Source organism: Neofelis nebulosa, chromosome 6 (assembly GCF_028018385.1).
Source record: "Neofelis nebulosa isolate mNeoNeb1 chromosome 6, mNeoNeb1.pri, whole genome shotgun sequence".
Lineage (NCBI taxonomy): Eukaryota > Metazoa > Chordata > Mammalia > Carnivora > Felidae > Neofelis > Neofelis nebulosa.
In genome coordinates, this window is record NC_080787.1 from 14,920,494 (window position 1) to 14,946,716 (window position 26,223).

The 26,223-nt window shown below is 42.6% G+C and overlaps 1 protein-coding gene across 9 annotated transcripts in view; it reads left to right on the top strand.

Annotated features, from left to right (window-relative positions):
- The window catches only part of KIF13A (kinesin family member 13A), a 220,889-nt gene that overhangs the window by 65,357 nt on the left and 129,309 nt on the right, over positions 1-26,223 (top strand). For 8 of the 9 annotated variants that reach the window (XM_058732899.1, XM_058732901.1, XM_058732903.1 and 5 more), the window contains exon 3: positions 22,699-22,711. The exons of the other annotated variant lie outside the window; for it this stretch is intronic. In XM_058732899.1, coding sequence (XP_058588882.1) covers positions 22,699-22,711 — 13 coding nt within the window. The remainder of the gene's footprint in view (positions 1-22,698; positions 22,712-26,223) is intronic. 9 annotated transcript variants of the gene reach the window in all.

The window sequence follows — 26,223 nt, forward strand, 5'->3', positions numbered from 1 at the left end:
TCTTGCCATTGCATCCCTTCATAGCCCCGCATGCTGGCTGTCCTGTCCACTGTGTGCTGGAAAGCTAGTTAATGCAGGTGACATCAGAGTGAGTAAAAACAGCCACAGAATAAATGCACCAGGAGTGGAGACGTGGCCGACCCCTTGGGGCTGTTCAGCTTCTGGTTTTGGTGCTCATTGAATTTCTTCTGGATATAGGAGGGTCAAGGCCCTTGAGAAAGGGAGAGCTTTCTGTTCTCGGTACTGTGTAAAATGTAGTGAGCCCTTAGGAAATTGATAATCCACTGGTTTGTTTCCCAAACTGAATATGAATCCACCTCGGGTTGGACATGAACATAACTTTTGAAATTCTCTAATAGCCATAACTCTGGACTGGCCACATAGTGAGAATTGTTGAAGATGGGCTTGTTTTGTTATGTTGTTATATGATGGGACGAGGTGTGACAATGTGTGATGTCTTATTATTCTGTTTCCTCTCCCTTTCTGTTGTGTTTGAAATTTTCCCAATAGAGCATTTGTGGAAACACAATACCGCGTGTCTAATTGGTATTTAAACGCCAAAGAGTGGAGTCATTTAGGGAAGCGTCATCACTGCCTCACATGTAACCTGGTGACGTGAGCAGGGACCCCACACATTCATTCACCTATTCTCTTAACAGATCTGTATTAATCGGTTTTGTGCCTGACAGTGTTCTTGGCACTGGGAACTTAACGGGGAACAAGATGCACAAAGCCACTGTTTCCACGGATCTTATCACTAGTAGATGGAGGGGAGCAGGTCTGCAGGTCGGTAAGCAAGTCAATAAATGAGATGGTTTGAGATGCTGAAAGGGGCTGTGAAGGAAACAGAGTAATGTAGACAGAGTGACAGGGTGACAGGGTAAGCAGAGGTGGTACAGGGTTGAGGGGGGCAGCTCCCTGAGGGAGGAGCAAGCCACGGGGAGTGAGGCCAGGGAGAGGGGCTTCTCGCCGAAATGCCGATGCTTTCTTCTCTGAGTGATGGCCTCTCCCCCTGAAGAAGGTGGCTCCAGACTGTTCATCTGATACGTGTGCCCCCTGAGCCCCAGAGTCGGGAACTAGCTTTTCTACTCAGTACCTGCTATTTGAAGAGCTATTGAGTAACCCAATAAAAAGCCAGTAAACACATCCTTATTCAGAGGACGTTCAAACGAGTGGTTAGCCAGCATAAAACAATCCCTTTTCTGCACTAGTAAAATGAACGTACCCATTTATTTATATAAAAATAGGCTCCACTTCAGGTATGGCCATCATAAATGGCCTCGTGGTCATCTACATTCTTGGTAGATTGTCCTGGGGTTATTTTTTATGTATGTGTTTGTTTCTTCAGTAAACGTTAGCCGTTTCCTGCATATCAGGCGCTGTGCAGACCAGACAGGAAAGAACCAGGAGAATGTGACCCAGCCTCTGCCTGGGGGCACTCCGAATGGGCAGGAGATGGGTGTCTCTGACCAGACCAGAAGCTCACCATGTGGCAGGCACGGGGGAGATGGTAGTAAGACCTGTGGACAGCCCCACTGTAGTGGACGAGATGGGCAATAGTCCATGACACTGACAGTGTGACAGGTGCCTGAGGAGAATGGATAGCGCCAGTAGCAGGAGACTTGGAGACGGGATGTCAGGGACAACCTCTCTGGGGAGGTTACTTTTAAAAATATTTTTTAATGTTTCTTTATTTTGAGAGGGAGAGAGACTCCCAGGCAGCCTCCATACTGTCTGTGCAGAGCCCAATGTGGGGCTCAAACCCAGGAACCGTGAGATCATGACCTGAGCCAAAATCAAGAGTCGGACACTCAACCCACTGAGCCACCCAGGTGTCACTGAGGAGGTGACGTTTGTGCCGTGTGTGAGAATGAACATTCCTTGCACGGAGAGCGGCTCATGTGATGGCTCTGAGGCAGGAGTTTTTTGAGTTCTTGGTGGGCAGGAAGAGGGAAGAGGAAGCTGCATGAGGTGAACAGAGGCCATGTCCTACAGATGACATAAAGGAATTTGGTATTTCTTCCAAGTACAATAGGGAGTCATCATAGGATGTTCAACCAGGAGAAGGGTAGGAAATTTATTTTCTTTCTTTCTTTTTTTGATTATCTATCTATCTATCTATCTATCTATCATCTATCTATTTTTGAGAGAGATAGAGCATGAGCAGGGGAGGAGCAGAGAGCAAGAGAGAGAGAGTCCCAAGCAGGCTCCACACTGTCAGCACGGAGCCTGATGCAGGGCTCACAAACTGTGAGATCATGACCTGAGTCAAAGTCAGGAGTCAGACGCTTAACCAACTGAGCCACCCAGGCACCCCGGGAAATTTATTTCCTAAAGATCATCCTAGTTGCAAGGTTAGATGTGGGGTTAAAGGAATAAACCAAAAAAGATCTAGAGCTGGGTCTTAATCCTAAGTCCACCACTTACTTAGTCTTGTGACACAGTTTACTCATCTGGAAACGGGACTCGCGTCGTGATGAGGATTGAGTGAATAAAACACAGCGTTGAGAACCATGTGCGATGGACAGATGCTCAGTAGCATTAGTTCCCCCCTCACTGTCCCTTCTCCCCATAAAATACACAAGTAAAGTGTTCTGGAACCAGTCTCTGGTGGCCTTGGGGACAGCGTCAGCAAGCCCACTGGCAGCCTCATGAAGTGACGGGTACAGTGTCCAGCTGTAGAAAATTTTGTTTTTCTATTTGAGATTGGTGTGGCTCATTCAAAGCCTGGATTAGTAACTGAGATTATGAGTTTAGTCTGTAACAGATGAACACATTTCCTTCCTTTTCTTCCTGCCTTTTTAAAGGACAGAACTCAGTTGCTAATTCAGTACCATTGTTGCTCTTTTAGTCCTAATTCTCAGCATTATATTAGGAGAATCTGCTAACCTTCATGCCTCTTGTCCATATCTTGGAATCTCATTTAGACTAAAGACATTTCCTTCCCCTATCAATTGACTCGGACTTCCCTGTTGTTTTGAATCTCTAAGTATCTTCCACAAATGATCAGAGTCCTTTATACTTTTGAGGAGAGCATTTAATTCTCAGTAATTCCACCATAATGGTGTTCATTAGGTCCATGATGTGAGTTTGCCTAATGGGTACAAGATCTGCTTGTTTTCAACTACGTAACTAGTACATGCAAAAAAAATGCTGTTAAGTAGTATGGGGATAATAAAAATGATTCAGATGTGGCAGGTGTCCTCAAGGACTTTGTAGCATGATTACGATCGTATTTTAGCAATCGGAAACCGAGAGTCAGTCTCAGGCTTGCCTGGAGCCACTTCTGCTCTGGGATGGTGGCATGCATTATGGGGACCTTACACATGCAGGGTAGTTAGGCGTGTGTTTGTTTTGGCTTAGCTAAAAAATTTGTTTTTAATATAAAAAAAATTTAAGAGCTATTTTAGGTTCATAGCAAAATTAAGAGGAAGGTAGAGATTTTCTATCTACTCCCTGCCTCCCCTCATGTAAGCCTCCCCTGTTATTAACATCCTGCACCGGAGTGATTCATTTGTTATAATTGGTGAATCTACACTGACACATCGTAATCACCCAACGTCTGTAGTTAATACGAGGTAAGGTTCACTATTGGTGTTGCATTCTCTGGATTTGGACTAATGTGTAATGACGTATATCCATTCTTGTATCATACAGAATATTGTCGCTGCCCTGGAAATCCTGTTCATCCCCTATTCATCCCCTCTCCCCTGACCCCAGTAACCCGTGGCAACCACAGACCTTTTCACCGACTCCATAGCTTTGCCTTTTCCAGAATGTCACATAGTTGAAATATTTCAGTATGTAGCCTTTTCAGTTTGGCTTCCTTGCCGTAGTAATATGCATTTAACTTTCCTCCATGTGTTTTTGGGGCTTGATAGCTCATTTCTTTGTAGTGCTGAGATTGAATATAATTAGAAATCAGTCCATGGATCCTGCCTCAAATGCTTTTAGATATATCTGGGCTTTAAAATTAAACTGCTCTTAGAGAGTGTTCCGGAAGATGGCGGCGTAGGAGGACGCTGGGCTCACCGCGCGTCCTGCTGATCACACTTAGATTCCACCTACACCTGCCTAAAGAACCCAGAAAACCGCCAGACGATTAGCAGAACGGAGTCTCCGGAGCCAAGCGCAGACGAGAGGCCCACAGAAGAGGGTAGGAAGGGCGGCGAGGCGGTGCGCGCTCCACGGACTGGCGGGAGGGAGCCGGGGCGGAGGGGCGGCTCGCCGGCCAAGCAGAGCCCCCGAGTCGGGCTGGCAAAAGCGGAGGGGCCGGACGGACTGTGTTCCGACAGCAAGCGCGACTTAGCGTCTGGGAGGTCAGAAGTTAACAGCTCTGCTCAGAAAGCGGGAAGGCTGGAGGACAAAGGGAGGGAGAGCTGCTGAGCCCCCGGACGGACGGCAAAGCTCAGCTTGGCGGGGAACAAAGGCGCTCGCCAGCGCCATCTCCCCCGCCCATCCCCCAGCCAAAATCCCAAAGAGAACCAGTTCCTGCCAGGGAACTTGCTCGCTCCGCGCAAACACCCACCTCTGTGCTTCTGCGGAGCCAAACCTCCGGCAGCGGATCTGACTCCCTCCCGCTGCCACAGGGCCCCTCCTGAAGTGGATCACCTAAGGAGAAGCGAGCTAAGCCTGCCCCTCCCGCCCCCGTGCACCTTGCCTACCCACCCCAGCTAATACGCCAGCTCCCCAGCACCACAAGCCTGGCAGTGTGCGAGTAGCCCAGACGGGCCACACCACCCCACAGTGAATCCCGCCCCTAGGAGAGGGGAAGAGAAGGCACACACCAGTCTGACTGTGGCCCCAGCGGTGGGCTGGGGGCAGACATCAGGTCGGACTGCGGCCCCGCCCACCAACTCCAGTTATACACCACAGCACGGGGGAAGTGCCCTGCGGGTCCTCACCGCTCCAGGGACTCTCCAAAATGACCAAACGGAAGAATTCCCCTCAGAAGAATCTCCAGGAAATAACAACAGCTAATGAACTGATCAAAAAGGATTTAAATAATATAACAGAAAGTGAATTTAGAATAATAGTCATAAAATTAATCGCTGGGCTTGAAAACAGTATACAGGACAGCAGAGAATCTCTTGCTACAGAGATCAAGGGACTAAGGAACAGTCACGAGGAGCTGAAAAACGCTTTAAACGAAATGCAAAACAAAATGGAAACCACGACGGCTCGGATTGAAGAGGCAGAGGAGAGAATAGGTGAACTAGAAGATAAAGTTATGGAGAAAGAGGAAGCTGAAAGAAAGAGAGATAAAAAAATCCAGGAGTATGAGGGGAAAATTAGAGAACTAAGTGATACATTAAAAAGAAATAATATACGCATAATTGGTATCCCAGAGGAGGAAGAGAGAGGGAAAGGTGCTGAAGGGGTACTTGAAGAAATTATAGCTGAGAACTTCCCTGAACTGGGGAAGGAAAAAGGCATTGAAATCCAAGAGGCACAGAGAACTCCCTTCAGACGTAACTTGAATCGATCTTCTGCACGACATATCATAGTGAAACTGGCAAAATACAAGGATAAAGAGAAAATTCTGAAAGCAGCAAGGGATAAACGTGCCCTCACATATAAAGGGAGACCTATAAGACTCGTGACTGATCTCTCCTTTGAAACTTGGCAGGCCAGAAAGGCTTGGCACGATATCTTCAGTGTGCTAAACAGAAAAAATATGCAGCCGAGAATCCTTTATCCAGCAAGTCTGTCATTTAGAATAGAAGGAGAGATAAAGGTCTTCCCAAACAAACAAAAACTGAAGGAATTTGTCACCACTAAACCAGCCCTACAAGAGATCCTAAGGGGGATCCTGTGAGACAAAGTACCAGAGACATCACTACAAGCATAAAACATACAGACATCACAATGACTCTAAACCCGTATCTTTCTATAATAACACTGAATGTAAATGGATTAAATGCGCCAACCAAAAGACATAGGGTATCAGAATGGATAAAAAAACAAGACCCATCTATTTGCTGTCTACAAGAGACTCATTTGAGATCTGAGGACACCTTTAGATTGAGAGTGAGGGGATGGAGAACTATTTATCATGCTACTGGAAGCCAAAAGAAAGCTGGAGTAGCCATACTTATATCAGACAAACTAGACTTTAAATTAAAGGCTGTAACAAGAGATGAAGAAGGGCATTATATAATAATTACAGGGTCTATCCATCAGGAAGAGCTAACAATTATAAATGTCTATGCGCCAAATACCGGAGCCCCCAGATATATAAAACAGTTACTCATAAACATAAGCAACCTTATTGATAAGAATGTGGTCATTGCAGGGGACTTTAACACCCCACTTACAGAAATGGATAGATCATCTAGACACACAGTCAATAAAGAAACAAGGGCCCTGAATGATACATTGGATCAGATGGACTTGACAGATATATTTAGAACTCTGCATCCCAAAGCAACAGAATATACTTTCTTCTCGAGTGCACATGGAACATTCTCCAAGATAGATCATATACTGGGTCACAAAACAGCCCTTCATAAGTTTACAAGAATTGAAATTATACCATGCATACTTTCAGACCACAATGCTATGAAGCTTGAAATCAACCACAGGAAAAAGTCTGGAAAACCTCCAAAAGCATGGAGGTTAAAGAACACCCTACTAACGAATGAGTGGGTCAACCAGGAAATTAGAGAAGAAATTAAAAAATATATGGAAACAAACGAAAATGAAAATACAACAATCCAAACTCTTTGGGACGCAGCGAAGGCAGTCCTGAGAGGAAAATACATTGCAATCCAGGCCTATCTCAAGAAACAAGAAAAATCCCAAATACAAAATCTAACAGCACACCTAAAGGAAATAGAAGCAGAACAGCAAAGGCAGCCCAAACCCAGCAGAAGAAGAGAAATCATAAAGATCAGAGCAGAAATAAACAATATAGAATCTAAAAAAACTGTAGAGCAGATCAACGAAACCAAGAGTTGGTTTTTTGAAAAAATAAACAAAATTGACAAACCTCTAGCCAGGCTTCTCAAAAAGAAAAGGGAGATGACCCAAATAGATAAAATCATGAATGAAAATGGGATTATTACAACCAATCCCTCAGAGATACAAACAATTATCAGGGAATACTATGAAAAATTATATGCCAACAAATTGGACAACCTTGAAGAAATGGACAAATTCCTAAACACCCACACTCTTCCAAAACTCAATCAGGAGGAAATAGAAAGCTTGAACAGACCCATAACCAGTGAAGAAATTGAATCGGTTATCAAAAATCTCCCAACAAATAAGAGTCCAGGACCAGATGGCTTCCCAGGGGAGTTCTACCAGACGTTTAAAGCAGAGATATCCTTCTCAAGCTATTCCAAGAAATAGAAAGGGAAGGAAAACTTCCAGACTCATTCTATGAAGCCAGTATTACTTTGATTCCTAAACCAGACAGAGACCCAGTAAAAAAAGAGAACTACAGGCCAATATCCCTGATGAATATGGATGCAAAAATTCTCAATAAGATACTAGCAAATCGAATTCAACAGCATATAAAAAGAATTATTCACCATGATCAAGTGGGATTCATTCCTGGGATGCAGGGCTGGTTCAACATTCGCAAATCGATCAACGTGATACATCACATTAACAAAAAAAAAGAGAAGAACCATATGATCCTGTCAATCGATGCAGAAAAGGCCTTTGACAAAATCCAGCACCCTTTCTTAATAAAAACCCTTGAGAAAGTCGGGATAGAAGGAACATACTTAAAGATCATAAAAGCCATTTATGAAAAGCCCACAGCTAACATCATCCTCAATGGGGAAAAACTGAGAGCTTTTTCCCTGAGATCAGGAACACGACAGGGATGCCCACTCTCACCGCTGTTGTTTAATATAGTGCTGGAAGTTCTAGCATCAGCAATCAGACAACAAAAGGAAATCAAAGGCATCCAAATTGGCAAAGATGAAGTCAAGCTTTCGCTTTTTGCAGATGACATGATATTATACATGGAAAATCCGATAGACTCCACCAAAAGTCTGCTAGAACTGATACATGAATTCAGCAAAGTTGCAGGATACAAAATCAATGTACAGAAATCAGTTGCATTCTTATACACTAACAATGAAGCAACAGAAAGACAAATAAAGAAACTGATCCCATTCACAATTGCACGAAGAAGCATAAAATACCTAGGAATAAATCTAACCAAAGATGTAAAAGATCTGTATGCTGAAAACTATAGAAAGCTTATGCAGGTAATTGAAGAAGATATAAAGAAATGGAAAGACATTCCCTGCTCATGGATTGGAAGAATAAATATTGTCAAAATGTCAATACTACCCAAAGCTATCTACACATTCAATGCAATCCCAATCAAAATTGCACCAGCATTCTTCTTGAAACTAGAACAAGCAATCCTAAAATTCATATGGAACCACAAAAGGCCCCGAATAGCCAAAGTAATTTTGAAGAAGAAGACCAAAGCAGGAGGCATCACAATCCCAGACTTTAGCCTCTACTACAAAGCTGTCATCATCAAGACAGCATGGTATTGGCATAAAAACAGACACATAGACCAATGGAATCGAATAGAAACCCCAGAACTAGACCCACAAACGTATGGCCAACTCATTTTTGACAAAGCAGGAAAGAACATCCAATGGAAAAAAGACAGTCTCTTTAACAAATGGTGCTGGGAGAACTGGACAGCAACATGCAGAAGGTTGAAACTAGACCACTTTCTCACACCATTCACAAAAATAAACTCAAAATGGATAAAGGACCTGAATGTGAGACAGGAAACCATCAAAACCTTAGAGGAGAAAGCAGGAAAAGACCTCTCTGACCTCAGCCGTAGCAATCTCTTACTCGGCACATCCCCAAAGGCAAGGGAATTAAAAGCAAAAGTGAATTACTGGGACCTTATGAAGATAAAAAGCTTCTGCACAGCAAAGGAAACAACCAACAAAACTAAAAGGCAACCAACGGAATGGGAAAAGATATTTGCAAATGACACATCGGACAAAGGGCTAGTATCCAAAATCTATAAAGAGCTCATCAAACTCCACACCCGAAAAACAAATAACCCAGTGAAGAAATGGGCAGAAAACATGAATAGACACTTCTCTAAAGAAGACATCCGGATGGCCAACAGGCACATGAAAAGATGTTCAACGTCGCTCCTCATCAGGGAAATACAAATCAAAACCACACTCAGATACCACCTCACGCCAGTCAGAGTGGCCAAAATGAAGAAATCAGGAGACTATAGATGCTGGAGAGGATGTGGAGAGACGGGAACCCTCTTGCACTGTTGGTGGGAATGCAAATTGGTGCAGCCGCTCTGGAAAACAGTGTGGAGGTTCCTCAGAAAATTAAAAATAGACCTACCCTATGACCCAGCAATAGCACTGCTAGGAATTTATCCAAGGGATACAGGAGTACTGATGCATAGGAGCACTTGTACCCCAATGTTTATAGCAGCATTCTCAACAATAGCCAAATTATGGAAAGAGCCTAAATGTCCATCAACTGATGAATGGATAAAGAAATTGTGGTTTATATACACAATGGAATACTACGTGGCAATGAGAAAAAATGAAATATGGCCTTTTGTAGCAACGTGGATGGAACTGGAGAGTGTGATGCTAAGTGAAATAAGCCATACAGAGAAAGACAGATACCATATGGTTTCACTCTTATGTGGATCCTGAGAAACGTAACAGAAACCCATGGGGGAGGGGAAGGGAAAAAAAAAAAAAAAGAGGTTAGAGTGGGAGAGAGCCAAAGCATAAGAGACTGTTAAAAACTGAGAACAAACTGAGGGTTGATGGGGGGTGGGAGGGAGGGCAGGGTGGGTGATGGGTATTGAGGAGGGCACCTTTTGGGATGAGCACTGGGTGTTGTATGGAAACCAATTTGACAGTAAATTTCATATATTAAAAAATAAATAAATAAATAAATAAATAAATAAAATTAAATTAAACTGCTCTTAGTTTGCTGTTCACGATGAAAGTTTTTCAGCTCACGCTTCCCAATGTAAAGAATAACATTGCCACGAATCCTCACCACTAGTGTGGCTTTTGTCACAAACACAGTTGTTGTTTTTTTTTTAAATGTTTATTTATTTTTGAGACAGAGAGAGACAGAACATGAACAGGGGAGGGTCAGAGAGAGGGAGACACAGAATCGGAAACAGGCTCCAGGCTCCGAGCCATCAGCCCAGAGCCCGATGCAGGGCTCGAACTCACAGACCGCGAGATCACGACCTGAGCTGAAGTCGGACGCTCAACCAACTGAGCCACGCAGGCGCCCCTACAAACACAGTTTTTGCCAGGGGCTCATATGCAACATCCATATCTGTGTTGTAGCTAGGGGTGAGGGATGCCATCCTGCCAGGAAGCATGCCTCCCCAAATCTCTTTTGTATCAGAAATGGGAGTTACTGGAATTGTAATCTTCCTGTCTTCGTGCCTCAACTCAGTGTGACTTTGAAATGCAATGATCCCGCACAGCTGTCTTACAGTGTTTGTGGGCTGCTGAGTCAGGTGTGCCTCCGTCCCACAGCCCTCAAGGTGGTGGGTCCTTCAGGCTCCCAGAGTTTCACCAGCATCTGTTGTCAGCAACGGCAGCTGTTGTTCTGGCAGCTGGAAAGAAGATTGTAGGTAAAATAAATGGCCGAAGGTGGGAGATTTGTGAATCACCTGTGTAAATAATCCTGCTCTCCTTAAGAGCTTCATGTATACTCATTCCCTCACATTCAAGGCCACATCCATGGAAAGTGGTGGAGACAAAGAAGGGGACCTCCTGCTTCCTCCCTCCTGGCTGTTCACCACCACACTGGACTGGACTCATAACAGGCTGTTGTCTGTCCCACTAGGATTATTCAGCTCATATCCTTGCTTTTGTGAAGCTGTTGCACATAGCATGAGGTGTGGTTCTGACTCCCTAATGTAGAAAATTTAAATGATCATCAACATGCTGTCGAAAGTGTGTGCTATTGAGGTACATACAGCCTCACATACGTGGAGACTTAATCTTGGAGAAAGGAGTAAACCAGATAAACGTATGTTTCTTCCACACGGCATATTGATTGGGGCCAAGTCTAGTAGTAGCAGATAGACTGAGAATTAGCCTGAGCATGGCCTCACAGAGCTTAATTCTTGATTTTAAGTCAAGGATCCGTGCTCTGTGCTGCATTTTTCCCAAAGCCTCACCACATGATACTTTTGAGGACACAGCAAGAAAATTGCAAAAGAGCCATGTTTCCTCTGCTCAGTTTTGTTTTGGTTAAGCGGGTATGAGTTCCTGCAGGTTCCTCCTGCTGGGAATTGCAGCTATGACAATGAGGGACATGAGCTCCCTGAAGTGGCCTAGAGAATGCTCCACAGAGACCGCCAGGCCCGTGGCTTTCCCGGAGGCCATGGCCCACACCTGTGGTTGGCCACATTTTGTTAGTCAGGAGGTACAACTCAGGTGTGACTTCCCTTGACAATATTAGAAGAAAAAAAAAGAGGCAAGGAAGCTGTTATTGATGATCATGAGTCCATGAATTATGTCACGTAACTTGTACAACTTTCATTGGTTCGTGCACCCATTTTAATTTTAGGGATGTACATACGGGTATCGTTAGGTTGGATTAATAGGTACTGTGGATATCCTTGTGATTTAACCTCAAGTTTTGCATTTTAATCTTTTAAACAAATTGTTTATTTTTGAGAGAGAGAGAAAGTGAGAACAAGGGAGTGTGAGTAGAAGAGAGAGGGAGAGAGAGAGAGAGGGAGAGAGAGAGAATCCCAAGCAGGCTCCGCACTGTCAGTGCAGAGCCCAATGTAGGACTCAGTCTCACAAACTGTGAGATCATGACCTGAGTTGAAATCAAGAGTCAGATGCTTAACTGAGCCACCCAGGTGCCCCTGTGATCTTTTTTTTTTATTAGGCAGCTGATTATGTAGAATGAAACTTTCCTTTGAAACTCTACTTGGCTTCTGGGTGACATTAAAAAAAAAAAAAAACACAAAACTTCCCAAAGGATCATTTCTTTTTCCTTTTCAATCCCAATCCATCAGGGACACATACTTTTGTAAACGTCAGAGAAGGGACGGCATTGTGGCATGTAATCTCTAAAGGAGGGTAAGGGTGGCCGGTACTTTGTAAGAGATGTTTCACTTCTTCAGAATTGGTAGCAAACAGTTCACGGACTGCCCTCAGCCTCACACTGTACTATGAGGAGCACGGGGCTGGGAGATATTTCCAGATTTGTGCAGGTAGTAACCATTTGTGTTTTGCTACTCTGTTCTCAGTACTTATGGCCACCACATGTGCATGGGTTTTCTCACACCACCCAGTTCTCCAGTTCTCTGTGGGCCCCAGCTGGGTATCCTACAATTCAGTTCAATTCTGACACCTGTCCACCTAGAGTCATTGTCAGACCCCACAGGTTAGGGACCCAGTCCCACAGGACTTACCTCCTCCTCCATCCCTGCTTCTGACTGACTGAGGTTCCCACCCTCCTCAGCTTTGGTAATTTGCTACAGCAGCTCATAGAACTTGGGAAGACTATTCCCTAGGTTATCGGTTTATTGTTATTATTCTGATACAACTCAAACAGCCAGATGGAAGAGATGTGCAAGGCAGGGTACGTGGGAAGGGCACACAGCCTTCCTCATCTGTTCTGGGTGCGCCACCCTCCCAGCACCTCCTGGTCAGCAACCTGGACGCTCTCCAAACCCCACCTGTTAGGATTTTTATGAAGGTTTGTTATGATTGATAAAACAGGATTGATCAAATCACTGGCCATTGGTGACTGGCTCAACCCCTAGCCCTCTCCCCTCCTCTGAAGTTGGGGTTTTTAGATTTTAGACTCACCCTGAATAACTTTAATTTTATTTAAAAAGTATTTTTAGCCGACAACATTTGTATCGGAAGCATATTTACAGTTAACTAGTGTTCTAGCAGAGAAGAAACCTGGTATTGGGAGAGGTTGGGAACCCACTGGTTGGTTGGTTGAATCCTTTAACTAGACTCCATTGGATACAAATTATGTGTAAGCCATTTGATGCACACTAGGGGCTTCAGTCAGTTCTAATGATAACGGGTGCCCGTTGTTTGCCTTCCTGCTTAGTGAGTGGAAATGGTATTGGCCTATATTGTTAAAACTCGTGTTTGCTGGGTGGCAAGCATATGGTACACAACTGTGCAGAAAGAAAATAATGATGTAAGAAATTAGAATTTTGGGGGCACCTGGGTGGCTCAGTTGGCCAAATGTCTGACTCTTGATTTCAGCTCAGGTCATGATCTCACAGTTCATGGGTTTGAGCCCTGTGTCGGCCTTTGTGCTGACAGTGCAGAGCCTGGTTGGGATTCTCTGTTTCCCTTTCTCTCTCTGCCCCTCCCCTGTGCATTCTTTCTCTCTCTCTTAAAAATAAACATTAAAAAAAAGATAAAATAGGGGCGCCTGGGTGGCTCAGTGGATTAAGCATCCGACTTCGGCTCAGGTCATGATCTTGCGGTTTGTGGGTTTGAGCCCTGCGTCGGGCTCTGTGCGGACAGCTCAGAGCCTGGTGCCTGCTTCAGATTCTGTGTCTCCCTCTCTCTCTGCCCCTCCCCAGCTTGCACTCTCTCTCTCTCAAAAATAAATAATCATTAAAAAAAATTTTGGGGGGGTGCGCCTGGGTGGCTCAGTTGGCTGAGCATCCGACTTCAGCTCAGGTCATGATCTCACAGCTCGTGAGTTTGAGCCCGCGTCGGGCTCTGTGCTGACAGCTCAGAGCCTGGAGCCTGCTTTGGATTCTGTGTCTCCCTCTCTCTCTGCCCCTCCCCCACTTGTGCCACACCTCTGTCTCTCAAAAATAAATAAACATTAAAAAAATAAAAAAAAATTTTTATGATAAAATAAAAAGATTAGAATTGTATTATGTTTGTGTCCTCCACTCTTACAACCCTGAGACATTCTTTGGAATCCTCAGAATTTTAGAATAATGCAATTAATTTATCAAGTGCACATTAATTAGGAATCCTCCAGTGGTAATTGTAAGCTTTTGCTATTACTTTATTTCAGAAGTATTTTGCTTCTGTTATAAAGCTGATGTATCTTTATTGCAGAAAATGTTTTAACAGTGACTAACAGAATGGCAGTTGTTGTTGTTTTTTTTTATTTTTTTTATTTTTTTATTTATTTATTTTTTTTTTTCAACGTTTTTTATTTATTTTTGGGACAGAGAGAGACAGAGCATGAATGGGGGAGGGGCAGAGAGAGAGGGAGACACAGAATCGGAAACAGGCTCCAGGCTCCGAGCCATCAGCCCAGAGCCTGACGCGGGGCTCGAACTCACGGACCGCGAGATCGTGACCTGGCTGAAGTCGGACGCTTAACCGACTGCGCCACCCAGGCGCCCCATGTTGTTTTTAATCACCTTGTCTCTTCTTACTTCAGTGGACTTCAGTGGTGAACTGTAAATATTCATCTGGCCTATAGGGTGCATCTTACATTGGGAATGCGATTCTGCTCTTTGGTTCTTGCCTGAAAATTCAAGGTGCCATCGTAGGAAAGGGAACCAAATCTGTTTGCTGCCTGGGTTCTGTTTCTCCTGCGGAGGGAGCCCTGCTTGTTTTACTGCCAGCTTTTCCAGTCCTTAAGTAGTGCTTCTAGGTCCTTTCATGAGTGTTGTGGTGAATAACCTCAACATAATAGACGGAGAAAATAAATGGCACGTTTTAAAATATGAGCTCATTTTTTAATGAAGAGTCTCTTAAAACCTCGCCTCATTATTCCTGTGGCTACTTTGCCAGCTGTCAGGGCTTTTCTTCACCCTGTCGTTCAGGGCACCAGTGCTTGGACAGACGTCAGGTGTGATCAGCTCGATGAGGTGTGCCCCAGTGTTTGTACTTACGCACCTGCTCTTGACTCTTTTCTGGAAAAATTAATACAGCTTAGTGCTTGTGAAGGTGTCCAACTCTATACATGTTTATCTAATTATCTCTAAGGGGAGTTTTTTCTATTCTTTCTCTTCCTTTATTATACATTAGGAAGGAGGATACAATCCTTAGAGGATACAATCCTGTTTTATTAGAAGTGCCCTCCTAGGCAGAAATCAGTGCAGCATGGAGAGTGTGCATCCCTGGAGGGTTCTCGATCACTGTTTACTGGAGTCAACAGAAGGGCGGGGCTCCTTGCAGAGTCCAGAGTCTCCCCTCCCCCTAATCTGGTGGCTCTGATTATACCGTCCGGTGGTCCTCACTGCCGTCGACCCTCACAGTCATTCTCGTCTCCACAGCAAGCACGTCTAAGACTCAGAACCTTTTGTATTCGGTTTAATGTTTGAGCATTCTTTTTTCTCTGAAATGCATTTCTGAACATTGAAAACATTTTGAACATCTTGAACCTTCTAAAAAGAACATAATGACCATCCATGTATCTGTTAGTTGTGCTGTAACAGTTACCAATGTTCTGTTCTCCCTGTTTGAAGAGCGTATTTTTTAAAAATATATTTTTTTATTACTTTTAATTAAAAAAATTTTTAAACATTTATTTATTTTTGAGAGAGACGGAGTGTGAGTGGGGGGAGGGTCAGAGAGAGAGGGACAGAGAGAATCCGAAGCAGGCTCCAGGCTCCGAGCTGTCAGCACAGAGCCCGATGCGGGGCTCACGAACCATGAGATCATGACCTGAGCTGAAGTCGGACGCTTAACTGACTGAGCCACCCAAGTGCCCCAAGAGCATATTTTTAAGTTCATAAATATTCTCTACCACACACACACACACACACACGCACACGCACACGCACACAAAGTGCTGTCATTCTTCAGCTCTCAGGAACTTTTCCCCAGAGGAAACTGAGTTTTGAGCTATGTGGACATTTTGCATGTATCGTCCAGGAGAGCTGTTTGTTGTACCAGCAGCACTTGCATCTAACATTTATTGAGCCGTGACCATGTGCCCATTGTGTGTAATGTTAGCCTTGCCATCACCTGTCATCCTTCATTGGTCCTGAAGGAGTGCTTCCCCATTTTACAGACACAGAAACTGAGGCTCAGAGGGCTTGAATAAACTTGCCCAAGGTCAACGTAGCCAAATGCTGGCAGAGCTAGAGTTGTCTGGCTCGAAATCGTGACCCTTGACCATGACCCTATTTTACTTCTTATAGAAATTGCAAAGGGTGTGCCTGGGTGGCTCAGTTGGTTGAATGCTGGACTTTGTCTCAGGTCATGATCTTGCAGTTCGTGAGTTTGAGCCCCACATCGGGCTCTGTGCTGACAGTGTGGAGCCTGCTTGAGATGCTCTCTCTCCCTGTCTCTCTGCCCCTCCCCTGCTTTCTCTCTCTCTCTCTCTCTCTCTCTCTTTCTCTTTCAAAATAAATAAATAAACTTAAAAAATTAAAGTCTGCTCTCATTGGTAACACTTCCATTGAATGAACTGATTTCCTTGCACATTCAGAAAATTTTGCTGTAGCTTCCTGTGAGCTTGATAATCAATCTGCTAACTCTTTTTTAAAGTTTTCAAACCAGACTTTGTCATGGAATTTAATGTTTTTGACATTTACATTCTCCTTGTGAAGAAGGTTTCAAAGGCTCTTCAAAATGCATATGTAGCCCCCTTATCATTCATAGAGTGCTTGTTGTGTTTTAAATACATGGATATATTAACTTGGTACACAAGCTTATAAACCTCTTTTCAAACTGGGGTCAATAAATCTTGGTTGCAGCGGAACCTTTATACCCACCTATTTGACAAAACCCCAATCCCGTGTCATCCTGTGTCCCAGCGTCTCTGCTTCTGTGGCCCAAACTGCTCAGGTTGGCAACTGTCCTATGATCTCTGGTCTTCAAGTGGGCCGTGTGCTCTGAATCTTTGTGCACAGAGAGTTCCCCCTATGGGGATGCCATTTCTTTGTCTTGTCAGGTGGGTGACTCTGTTTAGCCTTCTAAATTATCCTCAGGGTTTTTCTCTTCTGAGAACCTTCCTCTCTTTTTCAGCCGATCTCACCCTCTTTGAATCTGTTGCTGTGCACATCACATTGTATTGTAATCCGTGTCTATAAGTTTCGCTTACTGTTCGAAAGACAACATATCTAGTTTATTTTTTACTTTTTTAAAATTTATTTTTGAGAGAGAGAGACAGAGACTGAGTGCAAGCAGGGGAGGGGCAGAGAGAGGGAGACACAGAATCGGAAGCAGGCTCCAGGCTCTGAGCTGTCAGCACAGATCCCGACGCGGGGCTCGAACCCATGAACCGTGAGATCATGACCTGAGCCAAAGTCGGACGCTCAACCGACTGAGCCACTCAGGCGCCCCTAATTTATTTTTGTACTTCAACAAAGTAGCACACAGTGGGTGTTCAATAGTTGGTGACCAAATATAGCTTTGTTCCCATCTGTGCTGTGACAGTCACAGTCTGCTAGTGTCAGTTATTCGTGTATGTATCTGTCCCTCTCACAAGGTGTTCACCTTCTTGAGGCCAGAGGTCGTGTCTCATTCCCCGAAACACCCCTCAGAGAGCACCTGTACTTTGCAGCGTAGGAATTGGTGCTCAATAAACAAGGTTAACAAAGTACTTGGATGATTTAGGTGACTTTGTGTTTTGTTCTCCATGTGACAGTGGAAGTGATCAAGGACTTCATAAAATACACATCCTTGGACTAATCTCCAGGAGTCAGATGTCATTTAGCTGTATATCTTCAGATAGAGGTTGTGGCAATTTCTGACAGTCAATAAAACACACATGGAAGAGAATTTCCTGTTTCAGAAGCAAGACGCGGATCCGTCTTGTCTGCCAAAGCGCTGACTAGTGCTAGGGCCCCTGCACACTAGGGCCTTTGGCCATCTAACTTCTGAGGCGCTAACTATAGTTGATAGGGAAAAGTGATGGACAGAAGACTCCTCCCATAAATCTTCCAACATGAGGTATGAGGAAAGAACAACAGCTGTCTAGGGTTATTGTTGTAATAGACTCTTACATTGCTTTCTTCGTTTCACTTGTTTGTTAAACTTTCCAGGTCTGGGCTACCTGCTAAATTAAGTACCCTCTCCTTATTTCAAGAGCTGGCCCAGTGTAGGTCTACCTTATTCTTACAGTCCTGTTTCTCTCTCTCTCTCTCTCTCTCTCTCTCTCTCTCTCTCTCTCTCTCTCTGTGTGTGTGTGTGTGTGTGTGTGTGTGTCCTCTAGTCTTATCAAACTGCCTTTCTGAACTTAATTGACCTCTGCAACTTTTGAGGGTTTGACCCTTGTTAACATGGGATTTGAACTTCTGTATATGAAATGCTGGTGCAGAGAAATAGCTATTTTTAAATAAGTCATTGAAAAGAGTCTACGTTTTCTAATAATCTCTGAAGTCCTCACTACTATTAAATGCGAGCAGTCTTTGCCCCCACATTTTGGGACTGTGGTGGTAATCGAAGAAAATCTTCACATCTGGATTATGTCTAACTCGCTAATGTAAAAAATTAGTTCTGAGTTCTTACAGTGCCTTCCATTCTGCATGAATATGTAGGATCAAGGGCCGAGGTCATGAAAATAGCATGTGGCATGACCTCTGCTTTCAGGGAGATTCAAATATAGACACAATTACTAAAGGGCTTTATGTATGCTGGTAAGTGCTGAGCTGTTTTTTTTGACCATAGAGATCCTTGGGGCATAATATCAGAGGTGGGAAAGGCCAAGGTGGTCTCCTCACACAACGTTTGAGGATTTGACACAGTTGAATTGAGCTTTGAGCTGTGTCTTGGAGAGTGGGGAAATCTAATCAGGCAGATTGGGGAGAAAGAAGTGGGATAAAGACATGGAAATGACAGGACTTGTCAGATACCTGGTGTGGGTGACCTTGAAGAGATTCACTGCCCTGCTTATCCTGAGAGAAAAGCAGCTCTGGTGTTCTGTAAAATAGAGCTACTATCCATGTAGAACTGTACCTCCTTCGTTTCTTTTTTTTCTCTTTCTTTCTTTTTTGGAAAATGGGGAGAAGTCCATTTATTTATTTATTTATTTATTTTTTCTTCAATATGTGAAATTTATTGTCAAATTGGTTTCCATACAACACCCAGTGCTCATCCCAAAAGGTGCCCTCCTCAGTACCCATCAAGTCCATTTATTTTAACATGTAATAAATGTTAGGGAAAAATTTGACATGATTCACTAATTGAAAATAGTACATTTGATTTAGAAAACCCTTTCTTCTTCATGGACCATACAAAATTATGAAATGGCTCAAATAATTCCCACCAGGGTTTCATTACTGTGAAACAGTTCCTGCGTAGGAAGGGATTGGAAACATTCTAGTCCAACCCCCTCATTCTATTTTATTTCACTCTTTAAGTTTTGCATATGATCCTTAGGTAACCTGGCACACAGAGGCAGTCAACATAATGGCCAGCATTTATTGGGGGTATATTAAGTGCCAGCCCGGCATGCACCTCCTTATTTTCTCTCCAAATCCTGGGATCTAGAAACACAACCTTACTGGCTTCCAAAATGTCAAATTGTGTTCAGTTTATTTCTTTGGAATACACACACAAAAAGTCTCATGATAACTTACAGAGGATCACGACTAAAAACAAGGACTTTTTATTATTATTTTTTATTATTTTTTTAACGTTTATTTTTGAGACAGAGAGAGACAGAGCATGAACGGGGGAGGGTCAGAGAGAGGGAGACACAGAATCTGAAACAGGCTCCAGGCTCTGAGCTGTCAGCACAGAGCCCGACGCGGGGCTCAAACTCACGGACCGCGAGATCATGACCTGAGCCGAAGTCGGCCACTTAACCGACTGAGCCACCCAGGCACCCCAAAACAAGGACTTTTTAAAAATGAATGACAAGTTGGGCAGTGAGAGTGGTCAGGAACACACATACTTTTACCTAAGTGTCAATGGAATGCTACATTTTCTGATGAGTCAGCAACCAAGCCTGTGTCTGTAGGTCAGTGAGGTCTGTTTGAAGAGGTACTCTTGTAGTTGATTGAATGTTTGCTTGGCTGAGGATGTTGCCTCTTTCTGAGCCATGCTGGTATCCGCGATAAGCTGGATGTTACTGAGAGTTAGATGAAACTGTTGATAAGACCTTATGGATACAATCAACAAAGACCTAATTTAAAAAAGATAATGTTGATTATGTTTCTGATAGATGGCTTATGTTATTCATCCTTTCTCATACATTTGTGCGGAAACTTGTATCTTTACGTTGTAATATCCTATTGGTTTTTTCCAAAGGATAACATACTATATTTGGTTGCAGTACAAGTATTACTCATAATGGAAAAATTTTTCTTCACGACTACCAGAGAATGTCATGTGGCCTCTGGGGATTGGGGTAGTAAATGTTGGCTCTGAATTAGGATCACTTAGTTGCTCATCTCTTAATTCACATCTCAAGAAAGGTTTACTGATTAACGAAGTACACTTTGGGTACACTAAGTGACTTACTTTTCCTTCTTTGGTAAGGATCTTTATTCTAAATTAAACGATGAGTAAATTTGGGTAGCAGCAGGTCCGTGTAGTGACCTCCCTTTTTCCCATGCTCCCCAGTCTCCATTTATTCTTAAGTGATCCCAAAGAACAGAGAAAGGTGGCAGAATCATGTTGTCATTCCTATATGATGTGCTGTCTTTCTAAGGGAAAGGGATATATATTTTTTTAAGTACTTATAATGCTGAAACAGGATTGGTTTCCTAATAAGAATAAGGCAAACCATATTGGCATGTCCATGAAGATAGGATAGCTTTATTGTTAGACAGCTCAGGGGGTGAATATACTACTGACTACAAAACAGCACTGGTACTTTGCTGCTGGTGATGATTGTCATACAGTTGTAGCATGAAAGAAGCACACAAAAACTCTGGAGAGATCCCTGGGATTCCTGTTAGCACATTTGACCTCCATTAGATTGCTTGGCTCATCACAGCCTTCACATAAAATGTTTATTTTATTAACTTGGTCCATGTTGTTTCATATGATTGCCTTATTATAACCCAAGTGACTCGTCTGTCCTTTGTTAAGTAAAGCAGTGATTTAAATGGCTTTTAGGGATGCCTGGGTGTCTCGGTTGAGCATCTGACTTCAGCTCAGGTCATGATCTCACAGTCTGTGAGTTCGAGCCCTGCATCAGGCTCTGTGAAACAGAGATTCTGTGTCTGCCTCTCTCTCTGCCCCTCCCCTGCTCATGCTCTGTCTCTCTCTGTCTCAAAAATAAATAAAAATATTTTTAAAAAATTTTAGTGGCTTTTAAAAAGTAAGGCAAGCAAAATTAGAGACGGTTTAGTCAAAAGCACTGTGCATACTGTTTTCATTATTGTTCTACCTGCTCAGAACAGATGCCTTCCAGAACAGTGTTCCACTTAAGGAAACTTTCTTGGCAGAAACCTTTAAGTTTATGCACAAAGCAAAGATCCATGGCTTTCTTAGATTAAAAGCACTCGTGCATTTTTAGTATAACATCCATAAATGTTTATCCTGCTTGAAAGGGTAGATAGAATGTTGACACTTGATGGCAGCCAGAAATACCAGTTTTTCTAGATAGGGTCCCCTCTAAAACCTGACGATAAAAAATCACATTCCCATCGTGCCTGTCTGAAGTAATGATGTGAAGGATCCTTTCAGCTCGGTCATACAATTTCAAGAAGATGATAAAGCTTCATCTTTATGGAATGTCATGGTTTTCTTTCCCTCTATTTAAAACTTCGGATTGTCCACCTGATTTTGGAATGCATGGACATTCTTTCCTTGCCGCTGAGCTCCGGGTTTTATTTGGGGCCCTCAGAGCTCTGTGAGGAGTGCTGTGCCCAATGCTGGAGAAAGGTCACCGTGCTATTTTTGCCTGTACCTTTTGATTTCCATGCCCTGTGCCCTGGAAAATCCATTTTCTTATCCTTCAGGTCTTATTCCTTGTGAAGAAGGAATAAAGCCACGGGGAAAACTCCCCCATTTCTACTTAACGATAATTTTACAGTTTATGTATTGATGATACTGGAGGCTGATTAAAAACACCCACATCAGGAAGGCTAAGAACTAACTGTCAGAGGCTCACATTTTATAAAAATCATAGTTCAGCTTTTTAATTTCATATACATGGAAAATGTTTACAAGGCAAGTCAGCCCACTGGTTTGTTACTTTGAAAACGGTTTGCTTTTCGGAATTTTCTCCAGGTGGCAATTCCAGTCATTTGGGGGGATATTAACATGTAAAAATGTGCTTGTGTGGCTGGTTATGGGAGGAGGCTAGCTCTTCAGTTTCTCTTCAGTGATGAAATACATGAAAATTGTTGAGAACTGTGGCTTTCAAATGGGGAAAAAAATCCCATGTAAATTAGAATATTTATCAAAGGAAATATACATATATTGTAACACCAATTTAAGAAAATTTAAATGTGGAAATTAATTTAAAAGTGTTTGACCAGGTACAATATGATTGTACATGCTTTCTTTACCTGGATGCTTTTCTGTTGGCATTTTTTAGAATCATTAAGAATACCTCTGAGTGACTGAATCCATTCTCTGTAAACCAGGAAAGAAACCCATTGTGCCTGTAATATATTTTTGAGCAAATATAATAGTTTATCACTTCAGGCAGCAAAGTGAATTTGGCTTCTCATCTTTGTAGAGTATCCTTCAGATCATGTTACCAAGATGCTGAGTTTCCGTTATGTTTTTTCTTTTTCATTGCTTCCCTCTGATGTGGCTGCTGTGTTGACAACCCTTTCTACTTCTGCCGCTGAAATTTTTTGTTTCCATCATTAAGGAAACCTCCCAAGGTAAGCACTGAGATGGAATTTGACACTCATATTCAGTGTGCACGTATCCAGGACTTCATCCATCACAGTAACCCATGTGGAATACCTCTCCCATTGAGAAGAAAAATCAGCGTTCTCATTAAAACTTAAACCATGAAAAAACAATTAATGTCGGTAATGATATAAAATTGGAATGCCATCTGCATTTACAAAGCACTTTCATACATTATTTTTTTCTTGGAATTAATGCTCTGGTCCTCAGAGCAAACCTGTCAGCTTACTGTTTCTGTTTTATCAATGATGAAATGAGGCTCAGAGAGATGAAACTGTGTCTTAATTCACACATTGAGTAAGCGGAGAAGCTGGGACCATAGAGAATCACCACCTAGAGAATGGAAGGACAAAACTGGTAACAGCCTAGAATGATTGCTGCCAGGGACAGATGATCTTTTCTATGCCCTACCAAGAGTAGTTGATAGCATTAGGAAAATTCTCCAGACTTTCAGGCAGCGTTAAGCCATCCACAAACTCTGGCTTCTCATTGGAGTTTCTTGGGCCTCACAAAGTCCACTGGCTGGAATCGTTCTCCTTGCTCCGGCCAGCCTTCAGTGGTATGTTTACCAGTGAGCAACCTACGGGTTAGAGAGTAGGTGGGGAAAAAGAATATGAGAAGGAGGGGATCTGAATGATCAACTCCTGAATAATTGAAGACTGATTTTGTTACTGGTGAGTATTTTATTGGGTATCAAGGGACACTTAGTGCCAAAAGGAAGGAGAAATTCAACCAGTCCCTCACCAATAAGGCTGGTTATATAGCTTTGGTTCCTGAGAAGGAGTCAAGACAGGCTACACACCCAACACACAATGTCTGGTCAGAATCTAAGACATGCTGGGGAGGGTAAGGAATTCAGAATAGATTTGGCTTACTTGCATCTAGGGCTATGAAGGAAAGTCTAACTTAGCTTTTAGAGTAATGGAAACTCAGCAAAATGCTAAATGTTACCCTTTATGTTTATTGAAGCAGATATAGGAATTGTCCTTGGCACTTAGGAGTTTCAACTCCAGCAAAGGTACATATCCAACAAATAATATGAGATCTTTTAAGAAAGAGGAAATATATGATGTTATAGGAATGTAAGCAGTGGCATCTGGCCAAATCTGGGGAATTAGAAGGTTCTCCCTGAGCAATTATTGATGTAGACATGGTCCCTAAAAGTTGCAGTCAAAAAAGTGTCTCTACTACTCAGAAAGATGTGAGTGACCTTAAGCAGCTCTTCCTTCCCTCGCTCTTGGTCCTAGAGGTAATATATCATCCTTGTGATATATTTAATTCTTTCCCCACAGAAAAAGGCAATGAAATCCTGAGCAATTCTACACATTCGCAGTGAAATTAAAAAGAGGCACAAAAACACATTTAAAAAAAAGCACTAATTTCTTTATACCTAAGAATTTTCTAGGTTTCTTTCTATTCCGTATATAGAGCTTACTGTGTTTTCCTAGGTGTTCTGTTGATAGTTCCTACGAAGTATCATGAAATTTTCAAAATAAAATCAATATTAAATCACCACATTGAAATCTATAGGTGCATACTGTAAGACACACCTGAGAATTATAAAGATCACCTTAAAATCAAATAAGTGACACAATAGAGTCATATTTTTTAAAAAGACATTAAAATAAATAAGGTCTTTTCTTGCAGAAACTGAAATATTGAAAGCAAATTGGAAAGGGAATGGTGTTTTTAATGATGATTATATAAAAATGAAATTTTATGGATTTAAAACAGTGAGATTCAGACATGCTAAATTAGCAAAATCTTAAAAGACTGGTTGGCTCAATTTAGCAAATAATTGTTCTGGGCAGGGGATACAATACTGCATGAATGAGACCTGATCCTAGCATTCTAATGGGGGTGGGGTAACATGCACAATTTAATATAAAGTCAATTGTGTTAAAGGCCACAAGAGGCAAAATATTTGTGGAAGTCATAGGATGAAGGGTCCCATTCTGACTTCAGCAGATCTGAGGATAGCTAGGACTGGACCTAATATTAAAAACCTGTGCTTGAAGGCACTGGAGAAATACCAAGTTAGTGAAGAATTACCAAACCAAGATCGAAGAGAAGGTGGAAATGTAGAGGAGTGAACCTGGTGTTTGGGTGTATCCCATTCAGACAGAGCAGTTTAAAGGCAAAGTAGTGTTTCTGACAGCCTCATGGGGTCTGGGGAGCTGAGGAGGACAAAAATGTTAGAGCTCAGAGTTTGCCAGAGGTGGAGTCCTTGGTAAACTCTTTATACTTTGGCTTGGCAGAATGGATTGAGACCCAGCCTTGGCTGGAGTATAAAGATGAAATAGAAATAAACAGTCTTCACATGGATTCCTGTGTGGTTATGAGTTCTTTGTGTGAACCAGGAAATCTCAAGCACTAAAAATGGATCAAAGCGATCCTAGAATGGAGGTTCTTATAGGCACCCAGAAGAAGCAGATGTAATCCCAAATCTCTGAAGATTCCACAGACCATTTTAAAAATACAGTGTCTGCACACAATCAAAGACAAAGAAAGAGGTGCATTACAAGATAAGGTAACATGAATAGGAAATAGCAGAAACAATAAAATGTAGAAATAGACCCACAGATGCTTCAGATGTTCAAATTGTTAAGCATGAACTTTAAAATAACTATGCTTGGGGCACCTGGGTGGCTCAGTCGGTTGGGCGTCCGACTTCAGCTCAGGTCACGATCTCGCGGTCCTTGAGTTTGAGCCCCGTGTCAGACTCTGGGCTGATGGCTCAGAGCCTGGAGCCTGCTTCTGATTCTGTGTCTCCCTCTCTCTCTGCCCCTCCCCCGTTCATGCTCTGTCTCTCTCTGTCTCAAAAATAAATAATAAACGTTAAAAAAATTTTTAAAAAATAATAAAATAACTATGCTTATTATATTTAAAGAGATAAAAGATAAGATTTTAAAATGTTGGAGAGGGTTAGAAACCATAAAAAGTGACAAAACAGATTTGGAAAAAAATCCAATAGAAATGCTCACCCTGACAAACCCAAAACCAAAATTAAGAACTTAGGGTTTAGCTGCAGACAAGATCCAGCTGAAGAGAGAGTTAAATAACTAGAAGATAGGTTAGTAGAAAATACCAAAATGAAATATGAAAGAGGTGCTGGGACAACTGGACATCAGCATGCACAGAAATGAATTTATATATAGACTTTATACCCTTCGTAAGAATTAATTCAAAATGGATCATAGACCTAAATATAAAATGCAAAATTATAAAGCTTCTAGAAGATAACATATGAGAAATCTAAGAGATCTTGGGGTTGCTGATGACCATTTAGGTTCAGCACCTAAAGTGTGACCTGTAAAAATAAAATTGATTAGTGGGACTTCGTTAAAAGTACACACTGCTGTAAGAGCACTCTAAAGAGAATGAAAAGGGGCGCCTGGGTGGCTCAGTTGGTTGGGCGTCTGACTTTGGCTCAGGTCATGATCTCACGGTGTGAGTTCAAGCCCCACGTTGGGCTCTGTGC